General features: G+C 33.9%; 1 protein-coding gene across 1 annotated transcript; it reads right to left on the reverse strand.

The window, feature by feature from the left end:
* Positions 1-450: 450 nt before the first annotated feature.
* On the reverse strand, positions 451-22,178 carry LOC121371023 (sex comb on midleg-like protein 2). The gene is made up of 12 exons (XM_041496633.1): positions 21,979-22,178; positions 19,742-19,814; positions 16,823-16,893; positions 14,331-14,565; positions 13,647-13,735; positions 12,986-13,229; positions 10,523-10,738; positions 9,399-9,599; positions 8,319-8,486; positions 7,624-7,752; positions 7,006-7,154; positions 451-6,529 (listed from the first exon to the last, which is right to left on the reverse strand). Exons 2-12 carry the CDS (start codon positions 19,788-19,790, stop codon positions 6,398-6,400), a joined length of 1,683 nt encoding a protein of 560 aa, XP_041352567.1. The 5' UTR covers positions 19,791-19,814; positions 21,979-22,178; the 3' UTR covers positions 451-6,397.
* Positions 22,179-22,199: the final 21 nt, after the last annotated feature.

A 22,199-nucleotide genomic window follows, 5' to 3' on the forward strand; every position in this document is an offset into this window, starting at 1 on the left:
TTAAATACCTGAGGCTTATATTTGTTAATGATATGGAAAGAAATCTGTTTTATTTTCGTTAGCTACTTACATAGCGGTACACGATACGTTAAATGTTGCGTACGAGTCAAATAAACGAGATTTTGAAGCTTGATATTTGTGTGGTTTTTTTCTAGTTACGTTGTCCCAAATGGAATTTAGGTCACCTGAGCCGAAGGTTAGTTTGTCGGATGTCAAAATCTTGCATTGAATTCTCCACTCGATAAGGGAAAAAATCAAAAATTAATTGGTGGTAAATCTTAACGCAGAGATGCATTTTACTTGTGAATGCAGGAAATTGCATTTCAGGACATGTAGTTTTCAAAATTATACGGCGGAGCATATTCCAGAACCCCCTAGAAACTTTGCTTTGCGCCCTCAATCTCTTGAGCTATGGAGACACAAACAAAAACACAACAAACAAAGCATAGCTTATGTATTTACAAGCATCTTTTATTGTCATCTGCTTGACAAGTCGTGATCAAATTCTCGTGGAGTTCACAAAAGAAGGATATTTATTAGCAACATTATGAAGCACAACCAACAGAAAAAAAACAAAAATATGTGCTATACATTGTCATACAATCACAGTTATAAAAATATTACACATCCTGTTACATGGCCATTTATTCGTGTTAATAAATTTACATTTCAAATTCTAAATGTTAAATATTACCGTATACATTCAACCCAGAACAAACAGCGTGACAAATGTGGACAAGTATTATCTGAAGTTATTTGAAAGGGAACATCCTGAGTTTGCTGCTTTACAAAAAATAATAATAATAAATAAAAAATAAAAATAATAATAATGTTTTACTATTTCAAGCAAAGTTCTAGATAGAAATACCAAATATCTTCAGCAACTAAAATCAAATATTAAATATATTTTATTCTTTAAAAATATTAGTATCTGTATATACAATATGTTTCCTGTCATCGTAATGTTTGTAGTAGCTCAAAATTGATTTCACCTCGAAGTAATTTAGTACCTATGAAAACATGTATACTAGGAAGTTGGGAAAATGTTACCATGGCAGCAAATTGGGAACAGTCCCTTTAAATGACACGGAGCATTCTGAACATCCAATACTTGTTAACATTTATTTCCCAACAATGGTACAATGATAATATAACTACCCCCACCCTCCTTCAAAATATATCTTTTTCTCTACAATTACCAAGTGGACTCTGTTTATTAAAGAAACATTACGGTACTGGCTGCATGTTATACGACTAAGAAGCTGTACATTGCAGGCGTGTGTGCAGGGGAAGGGTTTCGGGGGTTGAAAGCCATCCCAGATCAAATTTTCTCCTTTTCCCCATTCAATATATTTTCCCAGTGAGTATGACTCAACCCACCCCCCACTCCAATACATGTAGAGATATTTAATGCCACCACAGAACATTCCATCCATCTACACAAAAGCAAAAACAGTGAATAGAGCTTTTATCCACCACCCATACCTCCCCCCACCCCCGCCATCATAAACCTACAATTGTTTCTGCAAATATAATTATTTCAAATTCAAGCAGTTGTTGTGAGTTAGTCATATATCTTCCTCCCCTGACAAAATGTACTTCTATCATGTTATAAATCACATGCACATAATTTAATGGCAGTCAATAAAACTGAAATGACTAACACTTTTTTCTTTTTGCTTTATGCCAGTCATACCTATGAACATGATAATCATCCATGAAATATTCTGAATTTGAAAAAAACAGAATAAATAATAGCATGTGCTGTTGTTTAAGTATCAGACAACAACAAAACACATCACAATGCTTTTTCTAATAGTCACCAAAAAACCCCAAATCTTACATGTGGAATCAAGGTGTTACAAATACAATAATTTTAGTCCGTGATTTGAAAATTATTAAATTTAGCCACTACATACTAACAATATACAGTAATTCTATATGAATTGACAAACACAAACAATTGGAGCAGTCACACAGTCAGTTATTATTATTAAAGCTTGGTAATACTTTATTATAAATATTTCAGAACTTCATTCAGATTATGTACACATTTAAACTTATTTATACACCAAACATAGGCATATGTATATATATACACACACAAAAATACACCTACTGGTAAAATCTTGCATATGGTTGTACTTTTGACTCCTTCATAATTAGATGGACACAAAATGTTTATCACTTGAAGCAAAGATAAATGGAGGTTACTAAAACAGTGCATATAAAGGTTCACACAAAGATATCAATGAAAATAACTGGTGATATTCAAAACAATTAACTCACACATTGCTGGTTTCTGTTTCATTAAACATGCAGGTGATTTTTTAAATGGAGGTTACTAAAACAGTGCATATAAAGGTTCACACAAAGATATCTATGAAAATAACTGGTGATATTCAAAACAATTAACTCACACATTGCTGGTTTCTGTTTCATTAAACATGCAGGTGATTTTTTAAATGGAGGTTACTAAAACAGTGCATATAAAGGTTCACACAAAGATATCTATGAAAATAACTGGTGATATTCAAAACAATTAACTCACACATTGCTGGTTTCTGTTTCATTAAACATGCAGGTGATTTTTTAAAACACATATGTTATCTGCTTTTTGAAAAATCACTTACTTGATAGTTTTTCATACTAGGGATGTTAAACATTAGTTTGCTAATAGAATAAATTTCCCTTACATTCATTACAACAAAACGTCATCGCATTGGTCCAGACGTAGCAACAGGAGTTTGTTCATTTCTTGATAAACGTAAAAATTACGGGCAAGTTGTCATACAGAGCATTATTGTTTATCGGACCAAAAATAATTTAACATAAATATGAAGTTTCAGTATTTTTATTAGCAAGTATGATTCAAATTTAATAGGTAAGTATTGTCTGTTATTTCTTTTACGTTCATCTGGGTATATATCAAAAAATCATCCGCAAATTTATGTGATAACAGCTTCACACCCAAATAAATGTAAAAGAAATAACAGAAAATCCTTAATTGGATAAAAAGACCCTCAAAAAATGAGTAGCACTTTAATCAATCAGTTTGGAGTTCACTTGAACAACAACTGAGGTTTGCATCATATCATATCAGCAAAAGATAATAAATAACCGTTACAGAAGTTTATTTAATAGTCATTCACATTGTATGTTACCAATATATAGAGTGATTGTAGGATAAATTGATAAACATCTTGCATCTACACGGCATATTAAAATATTGTAGGTTAATGTCTTTGGTCTATGACGCTACTGAATTTTAAAATTGCTTGATGACATATTAGCGGTACTCTATTTGCTATATAGAAGAAAAACACATTTAAAAAAACAAAGTACATTCATATATGGCCCTGTGTGATTCACCTTATTTATTAGCAGTATTTTTTCTTTAAATCATCATTTAGATTTTTTGTTTTTGCAGTTTTAACATGCTATTAGAAATGGAAGTACATGAGCATCTGCCTCAATGTCTATATATAGCGGAGTCAAAATACTATGATTTAACCCGGGTTATTGGTCTACACAGGAACATAAATGCAGAGCTCAAGTTAAAAACAGTCTGATCCTGGTACGACTGCAGAGTTAAAATAACCCAGAATACATTTTAGTTGTACAACTTAGCTCCACTTTATCCCCCATGTAGATGTTTAACCTTGGCTATATATTCCTAAACCTGTAACCTACAAATACAAACGGATGGAATGCCGTATCAATCCAGGATCAGACAATATCCACACGATCACACTGCCCTATTTGCTTTCCCTGTTTCAGTCCACACTGTAAGTCTACACCATAACACACACAATTTAATTTACACACATTTGTTTCCAATTTGTACGATGAAATGATACAACTTTTGTAACTGAATAAACTTCTTGCAGAATTACTGTACAGGGTCAAACATGACCTGAGAGGTAATAAACACCTGTACTTAATAATCACATGTACTCACTATATTTTTGAAAAAATATTCATAATTATTTAGTAATGATATTGAAAGATATGTTAAGACACACTGACACGGGTAACACTATGTGTCACTACCCATCATTCTATATGTTCCTGGCATAGAAATATGACATTTTATTAGCATATCAAATATTAACTATTCCATCAAGTGTTTTTTAATGGTATAATTGCACACCAAATCATTTAATTATTGCTTGATTTTGCATTTTCTGTACAAAAAAACAAAAAAGTAAAAGAAAATGAACATATTTTCGTATTTTTTCACAATCTTTCCTCATCAATAATATTGATCAGTATTGTGTTCTATTCCATATTTACACAAGTTTTCATCTCTATAATCCTGACATGGGTGCAAATCAGAGTAAGACTGCCTTTTACTCTTCTCAATTGATCACAACACTAGAATTAATTATATATATCTGGTACATTTTGTCAGTCCATTGTTAAATCCAGTTGAAATAACTGTATTATATTTTGTGTCCATTGCTAAATCCAGTTGAAATAACTGCATTGTATTTCAAACACAGGTTATTGAATTTGCAAACACTATTTTAATTATTAAAAAATTTCAGGTTTTGTTTACTTTATCTCAAAAAAAAAAAATTAACAGTCTAACGAATGCATCAAGTATTCACTACCTTGAATTTGTAAACAATATTCTCATTAAAAATCTCCCATTTTATTTAAAGTTTATCTCAACAAATTAAATGATAAAATTCACAATGAAACATTATTATATTCTCACATTCACTTAAGAACTGAACGTGATCATTTTGGATGACTGAATGGCATAATGTGTAGTCTTTAGTTCATACTTCCATGAACATACAAAATTATAACATTCAATTTTTATAGTACCATGTGTATAAATTATTATTACATCAATATAAAATATTATCAAATAATCACTCTTTCTTCAGGAAATTAATACATGATACAAAGGGAATTCCCATTCTATGGGTCAGTTTTTTCTCATCAGTAGCAGAATGAGGTAATTCATACATTTTTATATGAAATTAAAAAAATAAAATAAAACAATGTATGCATGTTATTTCAAATACAAATACATTTACTGATTCAACATTAACAAATAATGTTAACAGTTACATTTAACTGATTAATTTACAACAATAAAGAAAACAATAAAAAAAAAAACTATCCATTTACTTTTTTAATCCTTGCCAAAAGTAGAGAAAACAGGTTCATGCAGTCGTCAAGATTTTTTTAAAGACATGATATGATTTGAACCAATCCAAGCATTTATAACAAAAGAATATTTACAATTTGAACCTGTTATACACTGCAATATACTGTTATTTAATGTTTTCTAAAGTAATTGAAATAAATAGTAAATTTAAGAAAGGTAACTTGGACAGTCGTCTAGTTAAACTTTGAAATTAAACAAACAAAATACCCCAACCTTTTAGATGGTTAACTGGTTTGAAGCACATTCTACTTCGTGAAGTCAAGTACAGTGATATTTTTATACAGAGAGAATGCTTCATAAACTAAGGGTATGCATTGAAACAATAAATCAGTAAGAAAACAGAAGATAATTAAACATAAACATTTGTAACCTCACAGTATTCTGAACTGTAAACACCTAGAGCTTTTTGTCCAGTCAACAGGATCTCGAGTACTGTTAGTCTATAATAGTTTTATATCACATTTAATGTGCTTATCAGTGCAACAATACCTCACAGGAAATCTTGTTTATTATATTAGTTACATAACAGTAATATAGTTAAAAAAACTAAAACATCCAAAAGAAAAACAAAATCCCCCAAAACCCTCACATTTCAATATTTCTCTTCCAACAGTAAAAGAAATAAACCATTATATCAGTGAGTTATTGTCTCCCCTGCATTTTTCTTACACTCTCAACACATTCAGGTATTTTCTTCTACAGGTACATGAATATACACGTAAATATGGACAGGAGGGAGTTGGGTGAAGTGCTATTCATTTCTTCAGAGCTAGAATCTGTTATATTCATTTAAAGTCAGATTCTGTAATAGAATGCTCAAAATAAGATTGCGACCGTGTATTTCTACTTGTCTACCTGATAACCTTTGAAGGACATTTAATTTGTCTGAGCAGATTTTCATTATTAATAAATCAATGTGCTCTGGTGGTGTCGTTAAACAAAACAACCTTTAACCTTGTCACTAAAATGATCCACTGTTTATTTCGAATGCTGTAGTAACTTGTGGTAGTGACATATTTAATATACAATACTGGAATATTAATTATCAGGTACCTATTATCAAGCTGGACAAAAAACATTATTATGAATCCATGAAAATGTTCCCTTCTTTCATAATTTTGCTCTCAAACTGTGATAAAGTTTATTGACTGTTAGACTGTAAAGACCTGATTGATGAGATTCATGTGACGTCCAATACGACCGTGGCATCGTTCACTTCAAAGGAAGTCCTTTCTTGAGTTTCTCAATGATGTTACACAGCTTGAGGACCGGACCAAGCTTCAAACCCATATACTTCATCATCATCTCACTGTTCAACAGCAAGAGCGCTTTTCCATCAATCTCCTAAAACACAATAAAAAAAACCTCTTGTATGAACTGAAATACTGGCTAAAAGATATCTACAAAATACATCAACAATAAATACTTTGTCTAACACAAATAATACAAGATCTTCACAAAGCCAATTTCAAACAACAATGTACTAATGAACTCATTAGCATAAGTGCTTGTCAAAATATTACACAGAAGTGTGTTTCTTCTACATACAAATATGTGTATGTTAACCTGTATTTAAAGGCCACCTGCTAACAGTGGAAACCCAGAAAAAAGTACACATTTATGTAAAACAAATATTGTGTTAATAATTGCTGCTGATAAATTGAAAATAGGTGTTGTCATTAAAATAAACATTAGCTTTCAAAACATCATGGTTTTTTTTTCATGTATTCAAACTGATGATATCGTGTGTAACAAATGATCCAGCATATCACAACTTATTTTTATCATCATAATGCTCTAGTGTTTGTCTTAGATCTTACATGTTTGCGAAATAATTCAGCATGCTGGCCGAGATTGGTGTCTGTGTCAGCGAGAAAACTTATCACTTCTTCTATCGTCCAGTCATTCACATCACCCGAGGCCTTTCTTGATCGAATAACCGTGTGATTATCTTCAGTTGTCGAACTCGCTAGGTAAAATACATACATAAATGTTAACAGAAACAAAATAGCAAATAAGTTAATTTAATCACACAAAGAAATGTCACGGAAATAAGGAATTAAACCAAAAATGTACTTTATTTATCCATCTATAGAATAAATAAAACAAAGGAAGATGATTATTTTATAATGCAATTATAATTCCAAATGAAAATTCTTTATTGAACAATCAGACTAGAGATTGACATGATGAATAGTAAATGTTCATGAAGCATCTATTTAATATTAAGTAGCATCAACTTGATACCTGATCAGAGTTGAGTCAAAGCAGAAAGAACTCGATGACTGTTTTTCATACTTCATGATAAATTGAACGACCACAATGAGAAATGAATCACTTAGAAATATTAGCCTTGCTTATTGTTGCTGAACGAAGTCCTGAAAGACTACGTGAATAGAACTTAATTTTTTTTTTATACCACCATTTTAACAACTGACCTTCAGCTTCGTATGTAGAAAAGCGTCGAGCTTGTTTTGGTGGTTTGGACGTTTTTGTGCTGTCTCCCGATTCCGTGGACCACCGACGCCTTGATGCACTGGTAGGGAATTCAAACTGGTTCTCATCAGCTGTTGACAACAGTAAGTAAAACAAGACAATCCAGAAGGTTTCTTCTTACTTTACATGAATTTTTATATTAAAGTAAGTGCAGTCCAGTCTCTTTACTGATGTTTGATGTCAGGGTAAGTATTACACAAAGAAAATATATTATTATACTGATTGAAAGAAATAAGGGAACACATCAAATTGTAGACCAAATTTAAATCACTACTAGCATAGTAATGTCTATATTTCATACCAAGTTGTAATATGGAATTGAATGTTTGTAGTGTTGAATGTGCTGCCTATATGTTCCCAGTCAACTTCTGACAATATGAATTGATTTTTGATGCAGTCATTATTTCTTATTGCTATATGTGTGATCCATCAGTATATAAATACTAAGTATCACAGCAATTCCAACCATTGCAAAGATAATATCCAACAAACAAAAATTATTTAATAAAAGAAATAACAGAACTTCTTTTAACTAGATACCTCTTAAAACTGGACTTTGTTGATGGGTGTTAAGTTTAGAGGTGCTGCACAGTATAACAATATGAAATATTTACTAATTAGAGGTATTCAGCTGTACCTGTTTTACTCTTGCTGCACTTTGGACAGCTTGACTTCACAGGCTGGCTGGAGAAGAAATTCTCACAACAGCCCAGGTCTTCAGTAAGGCGCTCTAAAAAGCTCCAAAAGCTCGACACTTTCTCTACTGAGATCACTCTCTTTGTGTTGGTTTTATTGCCGTGATTTGCTACAAAGAAAACTACAGTAATTTAAAAATCCAAATACTTCAATTACAATTAAAATGCAAATTTAAAAAAAGAGAGAAAGATATGTTAATTATTGTACACATGCCATACATGGGACCAGTCATTATAAGACTTTGACCTATTGCATACTTATGCATATTGAATGCAAAGGTAATTAATTATGTTCATATACCATTGGTGAGTAAGTGCATGGGCACAGGTTGATCTAGCACTTAAAATCCAGTCTCTACAAAACACAGCGAAGAGCCAAATATTTATTAACAAAGCATAAATATAAACATGCTGACACGGTCTTCACTAGACAGGTATTAATGTCACCTTCAGATTTCTTTACATCATCAACAAATTACTTATATTGCGCTTGTGCACTTTGTTACCTTGCATGAACGTTTACAAAACCTCATGTCCCAGCTTTATTTCAGAAATATAACAGGATATGTTAATTATTTTTTTATATTTTATTCTGATTCAAAGTCAGCTCTGTGTAGTTAGAATGATGCAGATTAAATATACTGACGTCCCAAAGAAACTACACCAAGATAAAATCATTTAAATTCCTTTATAATTTAAATAAAGGAAATGAAATGATGATTAAATATGTTTGTGCTTTCATGGAATGAAATTTTGTTCACAACATGCCAGAGACCATTCTCATGAATATATATATTTTTAAACAAGCAATATATTTTGGGTTCTCTTCAGTATAGAATAGAACAGAATAGCATGAAAAATACATCAGCTATTGGGTGTCAAACTAGGGTAACTGTAAAAGGAATGTGATGATCAACATCAATATAAAAATTCAATAGCCAAATAAAAACACAGTGTAAAGATAAGTCTCTCAGGCTTAGTATAGTTTCTTTTGCATGTCAGTATAGATGTTATTAGTGTACCTGTAACTACCACTTTCCCGTTGCCTTCTTTGATCATGTTGAAAACAGTGCGCTCCTGTGTGGCACAGTCAATACACGCCTGTACAACTTCGCGGAGAACTCGCACAATGGAGCCCGGACCATACTGCGGTGACATCCCTGACACCCGCCGGGGATTGAGGTACATCCCACAGTTACACGACGAGTTTACATACACACACACTGAAGTAAAGGAAAGAAGGAATGTTTTATTTAATGATGCACGCAACACATTTTAATTATGGTCATATGGTATTAGGTATTTGGTTAAGTACCACAAAACTAATGAGAGAGGAAACCCAAACTAGAGTTGAAGGCACAAAATTTACATGGACTTTGATAATAATATGATTTAGAATACTGTCAACTAAGGATAACATAATTTAACCACTACTATTTTTTTTTTTTAATCACACATTAAGTAATTTTGCTTGAAAGTATTCATATTATGTGCTATTGTTCCTCATGCTATACATACTACATGAATGTTGATGTTGTTTCTTGAAATATATGTATGTATAATATCATGTATAGATTAGAGAGGGCCTCATGGGAGACCAGTCACCTTGCACTGAATGTGTTGGCACACAGTGAACTGGAAATGATACTTATAGAATAACAGCTAGTCATAAACTTTAACTTCTCTACCTCAACTAAACAATCAATCAGAATGTATACTGATGGAAAGAAATAAGAGAACACATGATATTTGAGACCAAATTTAAATCACAAGCACATTATACATGCCTGTATAAAATACAAAGATGTAATGTGGAATTGAATGTTATACTGTGGGATTGACAGTCAGACATACAGTTAACTTTCTGATACTGTTCGTGAGGGTTTTAGTTGCAGTTAATATTTGCTTTGACTTTTTATGTGCTCCCTTATTTCTTTCCACCAGTATAGAAAACTTGGATAGCACTCAGAGTAAAGAAGGAAGATTCAGTCACGTGACCAGAACGGGGAGTAGTGGCCTCATTGGAAAATGTTTTTATCCATCCCAATGGCAATTCGGATGTTCAGACCAGTTTATCATCTTAGTGGAAAAATGCCATTAGTTTGAGGTCAGGTTAAGTTGAAAAGAAATAGTTAAAGACTGTTACCTGCAGCAGAACTAGGCGTGGAACTGGTGTCTGGTTCTGATACAGTGATCACAGGAGAAGCAGCTTCTCTGGGTGACAGCTGCTGTTTATCGGGCGAAACTGTGGGGCTGGTAGGCATAGTTTGTGGTTGGCTGTTGTTCATCTCTGCAGCTGGACTGGACGTTTGCAGCAGTTCTGGTTGTTTCATCAGCTTATTTATCTTGTATTGAGGCAAACCTAAAATTAATACATTTTAATACTGCAAGAGTTCTGTAATTTTTAAAAGGCCAATATATATTTAAAGCCATAACAGCAAAGCTACCCAATATTTCCTATCCAAGTAGTTAAGTAAATATTATCATATAGTAAATATAAAAATATTTAGAAAAGTGATGGTATTATTAAGTTCGTAATTATTCATGCATTAAACTTCCATCAACCTAACAAACATAAAAAGCCAAAGCCTAAAGCTCAAATTTATTTACAAGCTCCGACTTAAAATCACATCTTTAACAATTACAAGTAGAGAAGACAATAAAGTAGTCATGTTGCATAAACAGAACTGAAAAGTTATTGTTTTTGTTTAATGACACCACTAGAGCACACTGATTTATTAATCCTCAATAAATGGATGTCAAACATTTGGTCATTGTTACAGACTTAGAGAGAAAACCCAATATATTTTTTCATTAGAGGCAAGGTATCATTTATATACACTATCCCACAGCCTTTGATATAACAATCATGGTGCACTAGCTAGAACGAGAAATAGCCCAATGGGCCCATTGACAGAGCTATGACCGTTCTCAACAAAAGTATAACCTTAAATACAAAGCCCCTAACTAAAATCACATTTTCATAATAATAAAACTTACAAGGAAAGAAAGAAATGTTTTATTTAACGACGCACTCAACACATTTTATTTACGATTATATGGCGTCAGACATATGGTTAAGGACCACACAGATTTTGAGAGGAAACCTGCTGTCGCCACTGCATGGACTACACTTCCGATTAGCAGCAAGGGATCTTTTATTTGTGCTACCCATTGGCAGGATAGCACAAACCATGGCCTTTGTTGAACCAGTTATGGATCACTGGTCGGTGTAAGTGGTTTACACCTACCCACTGAGCCTTGCGGAGCACTCACTCACGGTTTGGAGTCGGTATCTGGATTAAAAAACCCATGCCTCGACTGGGATCCGAACCCAGTACCTACCAGCCTGTAGACCGATGGCCTGCCACGACGCCACCGAGGCCGGTACTTACAAGGAGAACACATGAATCTAGTCATGTAGCATTAACAGGGCTTCTAGATTATGGTAGCCCCACTCCCATGGCTAGTGAATTTCAGTGTTGGGCTAGTAAATACCTAATATTGCCATGCCCGACGGCTTGTGAAAAACAAAAAGTCAAATGTTGCAATTAAGTCTATTTTGTAAATACGAATATCTTTCCCCCACTACAGTGTTCAAGATTAATGGTATCCCAGTATCCCGGGGATACCAGAATTTAATTTTGGATATCAGACTTCAAGAACCCAGTATCCCACAGGGATACCATATAAGGTTCTTGGTTTTTTTTAATCCTGCATTTTTATTTTTTTGCTGAAACAGTGAAAGTCGTCATTTACTGGTGAAGTTAAGTACTCAGTCTAATGCTATGCCGTAACAATATCTCCCCCAACTCGTACTCAGTCTAATGCTGGGAACCGCTAAATCGCTATTGTTCTTGCTGGATGTTTCCTCCCTTTAAATTTTATTTCAGATATTGATCGATTCCACATCTGCAGAAAATTGATACAGGTAGGTTTATCATTAGTAATGTCAGAAACACTTATTGATTACTGCTAAATATTAATTTATGTCAATATTACGCAAAAATAGATGCAGCAAATCTTTTTGCCAATTCTGTTTGATTGCGAATTTCATGAATTCTGCGATTTTGATTGCGGTGTAGCAATAGATTGGGAACGAGAACAGTGTCGTCCAAATTTGTTATGATGTTATTTATGAATTTTATTTATGTGGGATACTAAATTCTCAGGTGGGATACCAGATTTTGAATTGTTAGTATCCAACTGAGATACTGCTCAAAACTTTTAATCTCGAACACTGCACTACCACCCAATGTTAGTGTTTTTAAGCTCTATCTCCCTCTTTAGGTGACATATTCGATTATTACTATTAAATAGTACAATTTTATTAACTTGAAGTAAAGTAGGGCTAGTGAATTTTCAATGGTGGATAGTAAATTTTTTAAATCACTGATCCCATGGCTGGTGGATTTTATACAAATTCTATAAGCCCTGCATTAAACAGAGACTGAAAATGAAACAGATACTGTAATTACCAAGCCAGTTTTAAGACACCCATTTGTTCCAATACTAAATTCAACATACTTACTTCTTAAAAACTGCTCTCAGGATATATATATCCTGAAACAAACGATAAACTCCAATACACGAGTTCAATTTATCCTACCTTTCTTTCCTGGTGGCTGCAAAGGATGGCCACTGTCAGCACACCACCTCACACGGAATATGTCCCTGCAGTCGTACCGACACCAGTAGTCAAATGCTCCTCGCCAGCCGTCAAATGTCACATGAATCTGGTCACCGTTTATTGCTCCAACCGTAGCCGGACATATCAGCTGAGTGTTTTTCCTGTCGACAGCCTCCAGCTTCTGACCAATCTTGAATTCATTGGTTTTCGGGCCTGGTGGCTCCTGTGCAATTTAATACATAATTCAATATACAGTGAAACCCCTCGAAACTGGTTCCTCAGTAAACCATAATTCCCTCAAATCTGGACGTTATTCATGAATGGTTCTTTTTAAATATTAGTACAGAACAGAACCTCTTTAAACCAAATATCCCTTAAATCCAGACTTTTTAGTTTATCTCATAACTTCTGAGGCACAGACAACACCCAAATCAACTTTGCACACAGTAGTAACATAAAAAGCTTTTGTTTTTCATTTTTATAAGACATCTTTACAAATACTGTAATCATCACTTGTTAAGTGAATGATAAGGCTATATTAGATGGATATACATTAAATTAAAATATGTAAATAAACAGTCACATCATAAAATGGTGTTAAAGTTAGCATAAAAAGTATTAATTTAGAAGCAAAACTTACCTTCTTAAAGCATTTGTCTGATGCAATTTCAGCACCACTCAGAGCTTTCTTGAGAAATGATGGCCAACATGACTGGTTCATTCGAAATCCTATACAATACAAAAATATGAAGAAAACAAATCTATGGATAATAGTTGAAACTGAAAAATTAAATCTAAAAAATAGCAATGTCAGTTTTTCATAGCTGGCTATATTTTTAATAATAACTTCATTTAATGAGTGTGACAGGTTTAGCACAAGCTAATCTTTCACCGGGCCATCAGCAATACACTGAAACATTGGAAAAGAAAATGCATAATATTATATACTTAGTACTATACTACATTAAATGCATGCATATAAATTAACTAAAGATATACATAAAACAATCATAAACCTAGGAAAGTATAAAAAGTACTACTAATAATAATAATCTAGTGTGATTTCAATTCAGTTTGTTGTGACTAATTTGTTTTTTATTAAATTAAATTGTATAAAAGTGTTTGTTAGTACATAATACTTGTTAAATACAATATATACTATATAACAATTGCTACTGATCAGGCTAGAGATCTTTTTAAACTACCTTATCGCTTCAAAATCGTAGGCTGTGACGTCACTATAACACACACTTTATAGTAATGTCATAGCCTACTATGTTTTTATGATTTCGTAGCGTAGCGATACATGCGACAGAGTGTTTACCCAGTGGTGGCTGCAGGAGACCTCCCTTGTTTTTACAGTATCCGATAGGATGCAGATCCGCAGAGTCCACCAGTCGCCAGAAATCATTGGAATTATCACTGCCATCCAGTCGCAATCTCACTCTCGAACCCTGGGTCGCAACAACTGTGGCAACACAAATCGACGTCAGGTTTCGGGGGTCTACAGCTTCCAGCTTCATGCCCACTCGGAAATCATTCTGAGGCGGTTCTTTGGCCTGTAGGAAAAATGGATAGGTCATAACTATATGATAATTTCAAACAATACAGTGAAGAGTAAGGTGATCAAAGCTATATAGGGCTGCCTGCATGTCTGGTAATAAATAAGACATGGACCTCTTGTGGGGCTTCTAGACTTTTTATAAAATCCACTATCCACGAGATCAGTGATTTAAAAAATTTACTAGCCACAATTAAAAATTCACTAGACATACTTTAAGTTATTTTACTAAATTTACTATATAATTTTACTAAATAATAGTAATAATCAGATATGTCACCTAAGGAGGAAGATAGAGCTTAAAACACTAACATTGGGGGTTGTGGAGGGGGGAGGATATTCATATTTACAAAATACATGTAGACTTACATGTAACTGCAACATTTGACCCAAAAAATTCACTAGCTGTCGGGCATGGCAACAGTAGTTATTTACTAGCCCAACATTGAATATTACTAGCCAAGGGAGTAGGGTTACCATAATCTAGAAGCCCTGCTTCTTGGTCAGCAATCAAAGCCAGTAAATGGAAACTAATTCAAATAGTTTTATTGAGGAATCACAGAACCACAGTTAGTCCAGATACACTCAGTCCGCCCATGTAAAGACCTTCAAGAGATCCTGTTGCTATGAAAATAGTTTTGGCTCAACACTACGTGAATGAATGAAGTCAAACACCAAAACAACCATCTTTAAGTCTGTAAACATGTTGGCCTGCATACAATGGATAATGATTTATCATCCATTAAAGGCTTTTGTAGGAAATATCGCTAGCACTATAATTTGCAATATCTCCTGCAATATTCTCCTAGGAGATATCACTTCTTTTGTTACATCACTGCTACACCTATCATGAGTGATGTCACGCCACTGTCGTTCTGCTAGTTAACGAGTCTGCCAAATATAGTAACATTCAACCCACATTACTGACATTGTTTACAATTGTCACAAATGAAAAGAATGATAAAAAGAATACCCCCCCCCCCCCCCTCGTGTCTTATATCATAATTTATCAGCACTCGTTGATAAAAGTATAAAAATCCTCTGCAAGCCTCAGATTTCATACTTTTATTAACTCGTGCTGATAAATTATGATATCACAAGACATTCAGGGATTATCCTCTACATACAAATTTCCCACTTGAGTCAAGGAAATTATAAATTAAATGTTTAATGGTAATACAACAATGTCATCTTAACAACAATGTTGGAATAAAAAAGCAAAATAAACTACAATTCCACAGAATTAAATGTCATTAACCTTTTCACTGCAATGTGATGAACATCCATAGGTTTTAGTATTAACCATGTTTCTCTGAACTAAGAATTAAAGTTTTTGAGAATGTAATCCAAAAACATAACTTTAACCTAAAAACTTGAAGCCGCTATCAGAAAAGTAATATTTCTATCATGCCTTTTTCATTTGTAAAGGCAAGACAAAAAATATCCTTTTAAAACAATTTGGCACCTCTGAACCATTTCTGTGTTTTTAAATAAGGCAATATAGTAATCAGCATCATTCAAATACATCATCTTAAATTTGTACATGTAAGTTCACTGCTTATGTATGCAAGGCTTCTATAATTTTTACAAAATCCACTAGCCATGGGATCAGTGATTTTAAAAATGTACTAGCCACGATTAAAAATTCAATAGCCCTACAATATTAGAAATGTTACCTAAAGAGAAAGATAGCAATTAAAAACACTACGATTGGGGGCAGGATATTCATATTTACAAAATAGACTTAAATGCAGCATTTGACAACATTTACTAGCCATCAGGCATAGCAATGGTACTATTTACTAGCCCAACATCAAATATCACTAACCATGGAAGTGAGGCTACCCCTGATGTATGTATGTTTAAGGATTTTCTGTTACTTCTTTTACATTCAACTGGTATGAACACAAAAAAATCATCCACAAACAGTGAATCTCACATAGGTTTGTGGATGAATTTCTTTTGTTCATACCCAAATGAATTTAAAAGAAATAACAGACAATACTTATAATTAAAATTGAATCATACTTGCTAATAACACTAAAATTTCATATTTTATTTTGAATTATTTTATGGTTCTTAAACAATAATGCTCATTAAGACAAACTACCAATAACAAGTTAAGTCATCAAATATAACATTCTCCGACGCTATTTTTATGTTCATTGAGAAATGAACAAACTCACATTGCTAGGGCTGGACCAATGGGATGACGTTAAGTTGTAATGAATGTAATGGAAGTTTAATTATTATACCTGTTTAAAGCAATGATCAGGAGCAGGTATTGCATTTTCGTCTTTCAGATACTCAGTCCAAGAGAAGTTCCCTGTTAAAGACAAACATACACATACTTAGTACGTATATACAAACAGTTCATTAAGAATTGAACGGTATATTTTTGATGTTCATGCGATGATAAAACACCAAAACCAATGGTATGAATGGTGTAGCACATTAGCGCAAAGCCATTCAAACATAATTCCAAATGCACTAATATTTCCATTATACAAAACTATATTAAAAAACCCAATCGAACTCTATTCCACAATGATTTACAACTGTATCAATGCACAAATAACGGAATTCCCTTAGAAAGTTACATTTGTCAGGATAATTCGGAATGTTTTCAAATTATTTTTATATCACTGGCAGGATTTTGCAAGTAAGGTTTTGATTGGTGGACATGAGCTCCAACTGGCTGGTGTTAGATCCACGTGTAATAGTGGAGCTAATTTTAATTGATTGAGAGTGCTCTTCCTTGCTAAACTCAACCTGTGCCCGAGGACTCGTGGAGACCCTAACTTGTACTCCAAACTGGTTGACTGGTCACAGTGCATGGCAGGCTTCGCTTTGAGACACAATAGCCCAGTTTACAGGTGTATCTAAAGAATGTTAACATTAGACTACAACATGTATTTAATCTCTTCAGAACAGAAAACTGGCATGAGTATTTGCGTTTGTTGGTTAATTTTGATAATAAATTTAACAAAATAAAACATTATTTCATCGAATCAATCATACATTAGTGCGATTGCGCAGAAAACATTTCCTGTTTATAGGCCGGTTCTCGATTACTGAGGATAAAGTCTGGCACTAAAGTAAAAACACTGTCCAACACATGGCGACAAGGTGCCAAGTGAGTTATGACAATAAACAAGTCAGGGTCTGTTGTGTAATTTCGTTTCTGAAATCTGAATAGGTCCAGAATATTATGGCAACTTCGACTTCTCATTACTGCTAATAACTTGAGCAGACTTTTGGCGAAAAAAAGGAGCTCATTTCGACAGCAATATTAGGGCCTGATTCATGTATAAGGTCTATTTTCACACAAAAAGGGCAAATAATGGTAAAGACATCGCAGCTACAATATTTTCCACAAAACAGCATATAATGTAAATAAACAGGGATGCACATAAAAAGTATCATCACTTGATATATTTGGCCATGTAGATACATCAGAAAAGCTTATGGTTAAAATTATATCCCCAAAATGTCCACTCCGTTACTGTGTACAAAAGCACATTATCGTTATAAAATAGTATATCAAAGGCCATGGTATATACTACCCTGTCTGTGGGATGTTGCATATAAAAGATCCCTTGCTGCTAATCGAAAAAGGTAACCCATGAAGTGGCAACAGTGGGTTTGCTCTCTTAATATCTGTGTGGTCCTTAACTATACAGTGTTCTCACTGGGTGAAAATTAAAGGAGGGTGGCCACTCGGCACCACACCCTTCAAAAAAACCACAAAAAAAAGAAGCAAAAAAAACACACAAAAAAAGGGGGGGGGGGGGGGGGGGGGGGAAGTAGTTAGGTTACCATATTGTTGTGTGTTGGTAGACTTTGTGAAAAGACATACTCCTTATTTTGCCTACAAAAAAGTGCAAAAAGGTTTATAAATACGAAATACAAGCACTCGTCTTTTAATTGAACCGAAGATGATTATCGGTTTGACATTCACAGGCAGTTCTGGTTTTAATATTATTTTTAATAAATATTTCAAGATATACGAAAAACAATAAAGATGTTTGTAAAGTGATATCCTAATGTCGGATACGTTTTTGTTATCTCCATCTTCATCGAATGAATCGATCGCTGTGATAAAATATTATCGCCAGCTGATAAAAAGTAGTTTCGTTTTTGTAAAGGCAGTGTATATATTATTTGGCACTCAAGATAAATGATTTTAATGATAAACACTACCACTTCTGTTGTTTTTATAAGTGTTCATATACCCCCAAAATGAAAAGTTTACAATATTTTATAAACTGCTGAATAAACAGAATGACAGAAAGTAAAAATCATCAGTTACAACCAATTATATCTGCAACTGAAGACAAAATATCAAACGAAAGTTAGTGGAAACAAAAGACAGAATGACCGTTCTGATCACGTGACAACTTTAGCGCTAAATAAGAGGGGTTTTTTTTAATCGGAGATTGCTGAATCCATAGAAAATAAAATGTTTTCATTGCTCACATAAAATATAACTTTTATTGTGTCTATCAAACATACAAATGGATACAGATATTGGACAAAACAGAGGCTGTTAAAAATACTGTTAAATTACGTTACGGTAACTGTCGTAAATGTCTCGTCAATTGCTTTTTCGTACAAAACACGGCTTGTTTCCTTTGATGTCCAGTGTGCAGACTGATCGTTGTTTTTTGTGTGGAAAAAAGTGTGCATTTGGAAATAGCGGAGAAAGGTGCTGGAAAATAAAGGAGGGACGCTCAAAAATAAAGGAGGGCGGGGAGCGTGAAAGGAGGGCGGCAAAATGGAATAGCGGAGCGGGGCACCCCGCTTAAATGGAGTAGCGAGAACACTGCTATATGTCTGACGCCATATATAACCGGAATTAAAAGATGTTGAGTGTGTCGTTAATTAAATAGTAAATCTACTTGAAATTATGCACCAATGAACATATTTCCTTTAGATATTACTATTAAAAACACGAAAAACAACATTTTTTTATTTTTATTCTGTAACATTATTTGTCCCTATTTGTGAAAGTATTTTCGAACTTTTAACAAAACAAAACATTTACATTGTATAGGTGATTGTGGGTCTGGAAACTTGAGTTAGTTTACAAATGAGATTCTGTAAAAACACACATACATGTACATGTATTTGGATGTATATGAAATATTGAAGTAAAATTTGCAAAACCATACCCTGAAGTTCATACTGATATCTGGAACCCTTAACACCAGAACCAGACATTATCACAGTGGTACAATGTAGAATCTGGAAAGAAATAGATCAGAACATCAATTTACAACATATTATTTCTCAAAGCTACTGAGCTACGGTACATATGGCATGTATACAAGACTTCATCTGGCAACTCGTCCCTTCAAGTATTTGGCCAAATATATTTAACATGTTGACAATACCATACTGAACTGCCTATATTTGAACATTTGGATTTTTTCAACTGATGCATGCATGTACATAGATACAGTTGAAACCCGCTGGCCTGAACCCATTCGGTGTTTGACCCATTGGGTAGTTCGACTTAACCATTCGGTCAACATCTGTAAGTGTAACTCGGGACTTAGTTTTTGCTTCTAGCATTGTGGTGTATTCGACCCTACTGAGTTCAACCCAACAAGAATATTCTGTATAACCAAATTGTTAACAACTATGATAAATTACTCTCCTACCATTAAAGGGACACACCCTAGTTACAGTTATTTGTTAACCATTACGGCATCGCTATTAAACCCCATTTTTCACAAATAAAATTGCACTTTACTTACATTTTATTATTTAGAATACACATTTCCATTCACCTGAAGTGCTTTTTGGTAATCCTGATGTTTGTAAAAAACCACGAAATGCATTTTTTCACAAGACGTGCTATCGAGAAAAAACCGGTAAGCAAGCGAGGTCCAATCTATTTTTAGAGGGAATCTTCCTGTGTAAACGTCACAGATGTTGGTATACCACGTGACCGTTATCATTTTGGTTCGGTTTGTTTTCTCGTGCACGGTTTGCGCAATCAACATCCGATTGGTTGTTGTTCATTTGTGAGATTTTTCTTCACAGTTCGTGAACATTTTCAGTAACAATAAAGTTCAGACAAGTAAGTGTCTCAATACAAAACGTTACAAACCCTTAAAACCAATAATTTTGCTAAGTCTTACAATATCTGGAGAGGGGATACAACCAGGACAGAACAGTTGGAACATGTCCAGGAGAGGTGAAAAGAACGCACCCCAAGTCTGTGCGCACTCTGTGAAATTTGTCGTGACATAGGCATCGTTGTGCTTCGAGCGACATCTACCGGTGACATCAGAATACTAACTTTCAAAATTATTTCAAGCAATTGGGACATGGGGATTCCCATGATATTTATCGATATAAAACCTGCTTTTTCACTCCATTTGATAAAAACGTGATCTAAGTGTGTTACAGGTTTGTAGATTAACCAAATTATAATTTATTTTCGCTGGATGGAACTAGGGTGTGCGGCTTTAATTACCGTTACTGTTAGACTTCCCCAAAATTTTGTCAAAGAAATAAATCGTGAAAAAGCCATTACAGTGACACAGATTGGAAATAAATAGCCAATTAATCTGTTATGTTTGTTCTTACTGTGTCATGAGTGGTAGGCCGACTGTAATCACCAGTCAACATGTGTAATTCTTGCCATTCTTCCCCTTGATATTTATGTTTTTAATCATTAACACACTTCCACCGACTTTGGTATGAATGTACAATCTTTAAATCAGGTTGAATTATCCGAGATACTGGTTCTGCTTAGACAAAATGTTCCCAAAAAGTAATAAATACTGAAATTACACTCAGATGCAATGCCCTCATGTGTTATTGTTACGAGAATTTCACTCCCTTAAAGGCATCTATCGATGTCAAAATCTACTGGACAATAATCGGAAAAACTTGTCTATGTGCTTGAAAATTGCAGTGCTACTGGCATGTTTTAAAGTGATGTCACAAACTTGTTTAAATTTTCAACACTGTTCGCACACTTTTTTCTACCTGGTATCATCAAACCGCAAACATCATAACCAGCAACAACAAATAGGATTGTTTGGAAGGACTTTCCTATGGCACTGTCACTAACCCGGCCTAACTCTAACTCTATATAAGTATTTATAATGTTCTTTATACGTGACAGTGCGAAAGGAAAGTCCTACCGATTGTTTTAGTGTTATCTAACTTCAACTTAAGGAGATATATTATTTATCAACTGTCCTGCTGCTGCAGATCAGGGGTTTACTGACGTAATGAACTACAGTCTACTACGGCCTGTGTGATTTGTAGATTATTTTTTGGTGCTTTACGGGTGGCCTATGTCGTATGTTATCATTAGTAGGCATCTGATATGCGCTTATTTGGTAATGTTGCCCAGCTGTACAAACAATGATTTAGTTATAATACCTACACCAACTATACTTCAAGCAGTATGTTTCGTTTAGTCTCAAGTTTAAAAACGCAATATATCGACTTTTGAAAAGCAATCTTTCCCCATTTTTCATTCACTGGTACTGCAAACTTGTCCAGTTTATGGGAGCTTTTCAATGAAAAGCGTAATCGGAAATTAGTTCGCGGTAGCGTTATCTTAACTGGTTTCCAAATTTCAGCGCAAAATATTTCAAAGTAACA

The sequence above is a fragment of the Gigantopelta aegis genome, chromosome 4 (assembly GCF_016097555.1).
Source record: "Gigantopelta aegis isolate Gae_Host chromosome 4, Gae_host_genome, whole genome shotgun sequence".
NCBI classification, from domain to species: Eukaryota; Metazoa; Mollusca; class Gastropoda; order Neomphalida; family Peltospiridae; genus Gigantopelta; species Gigantopelta aegis.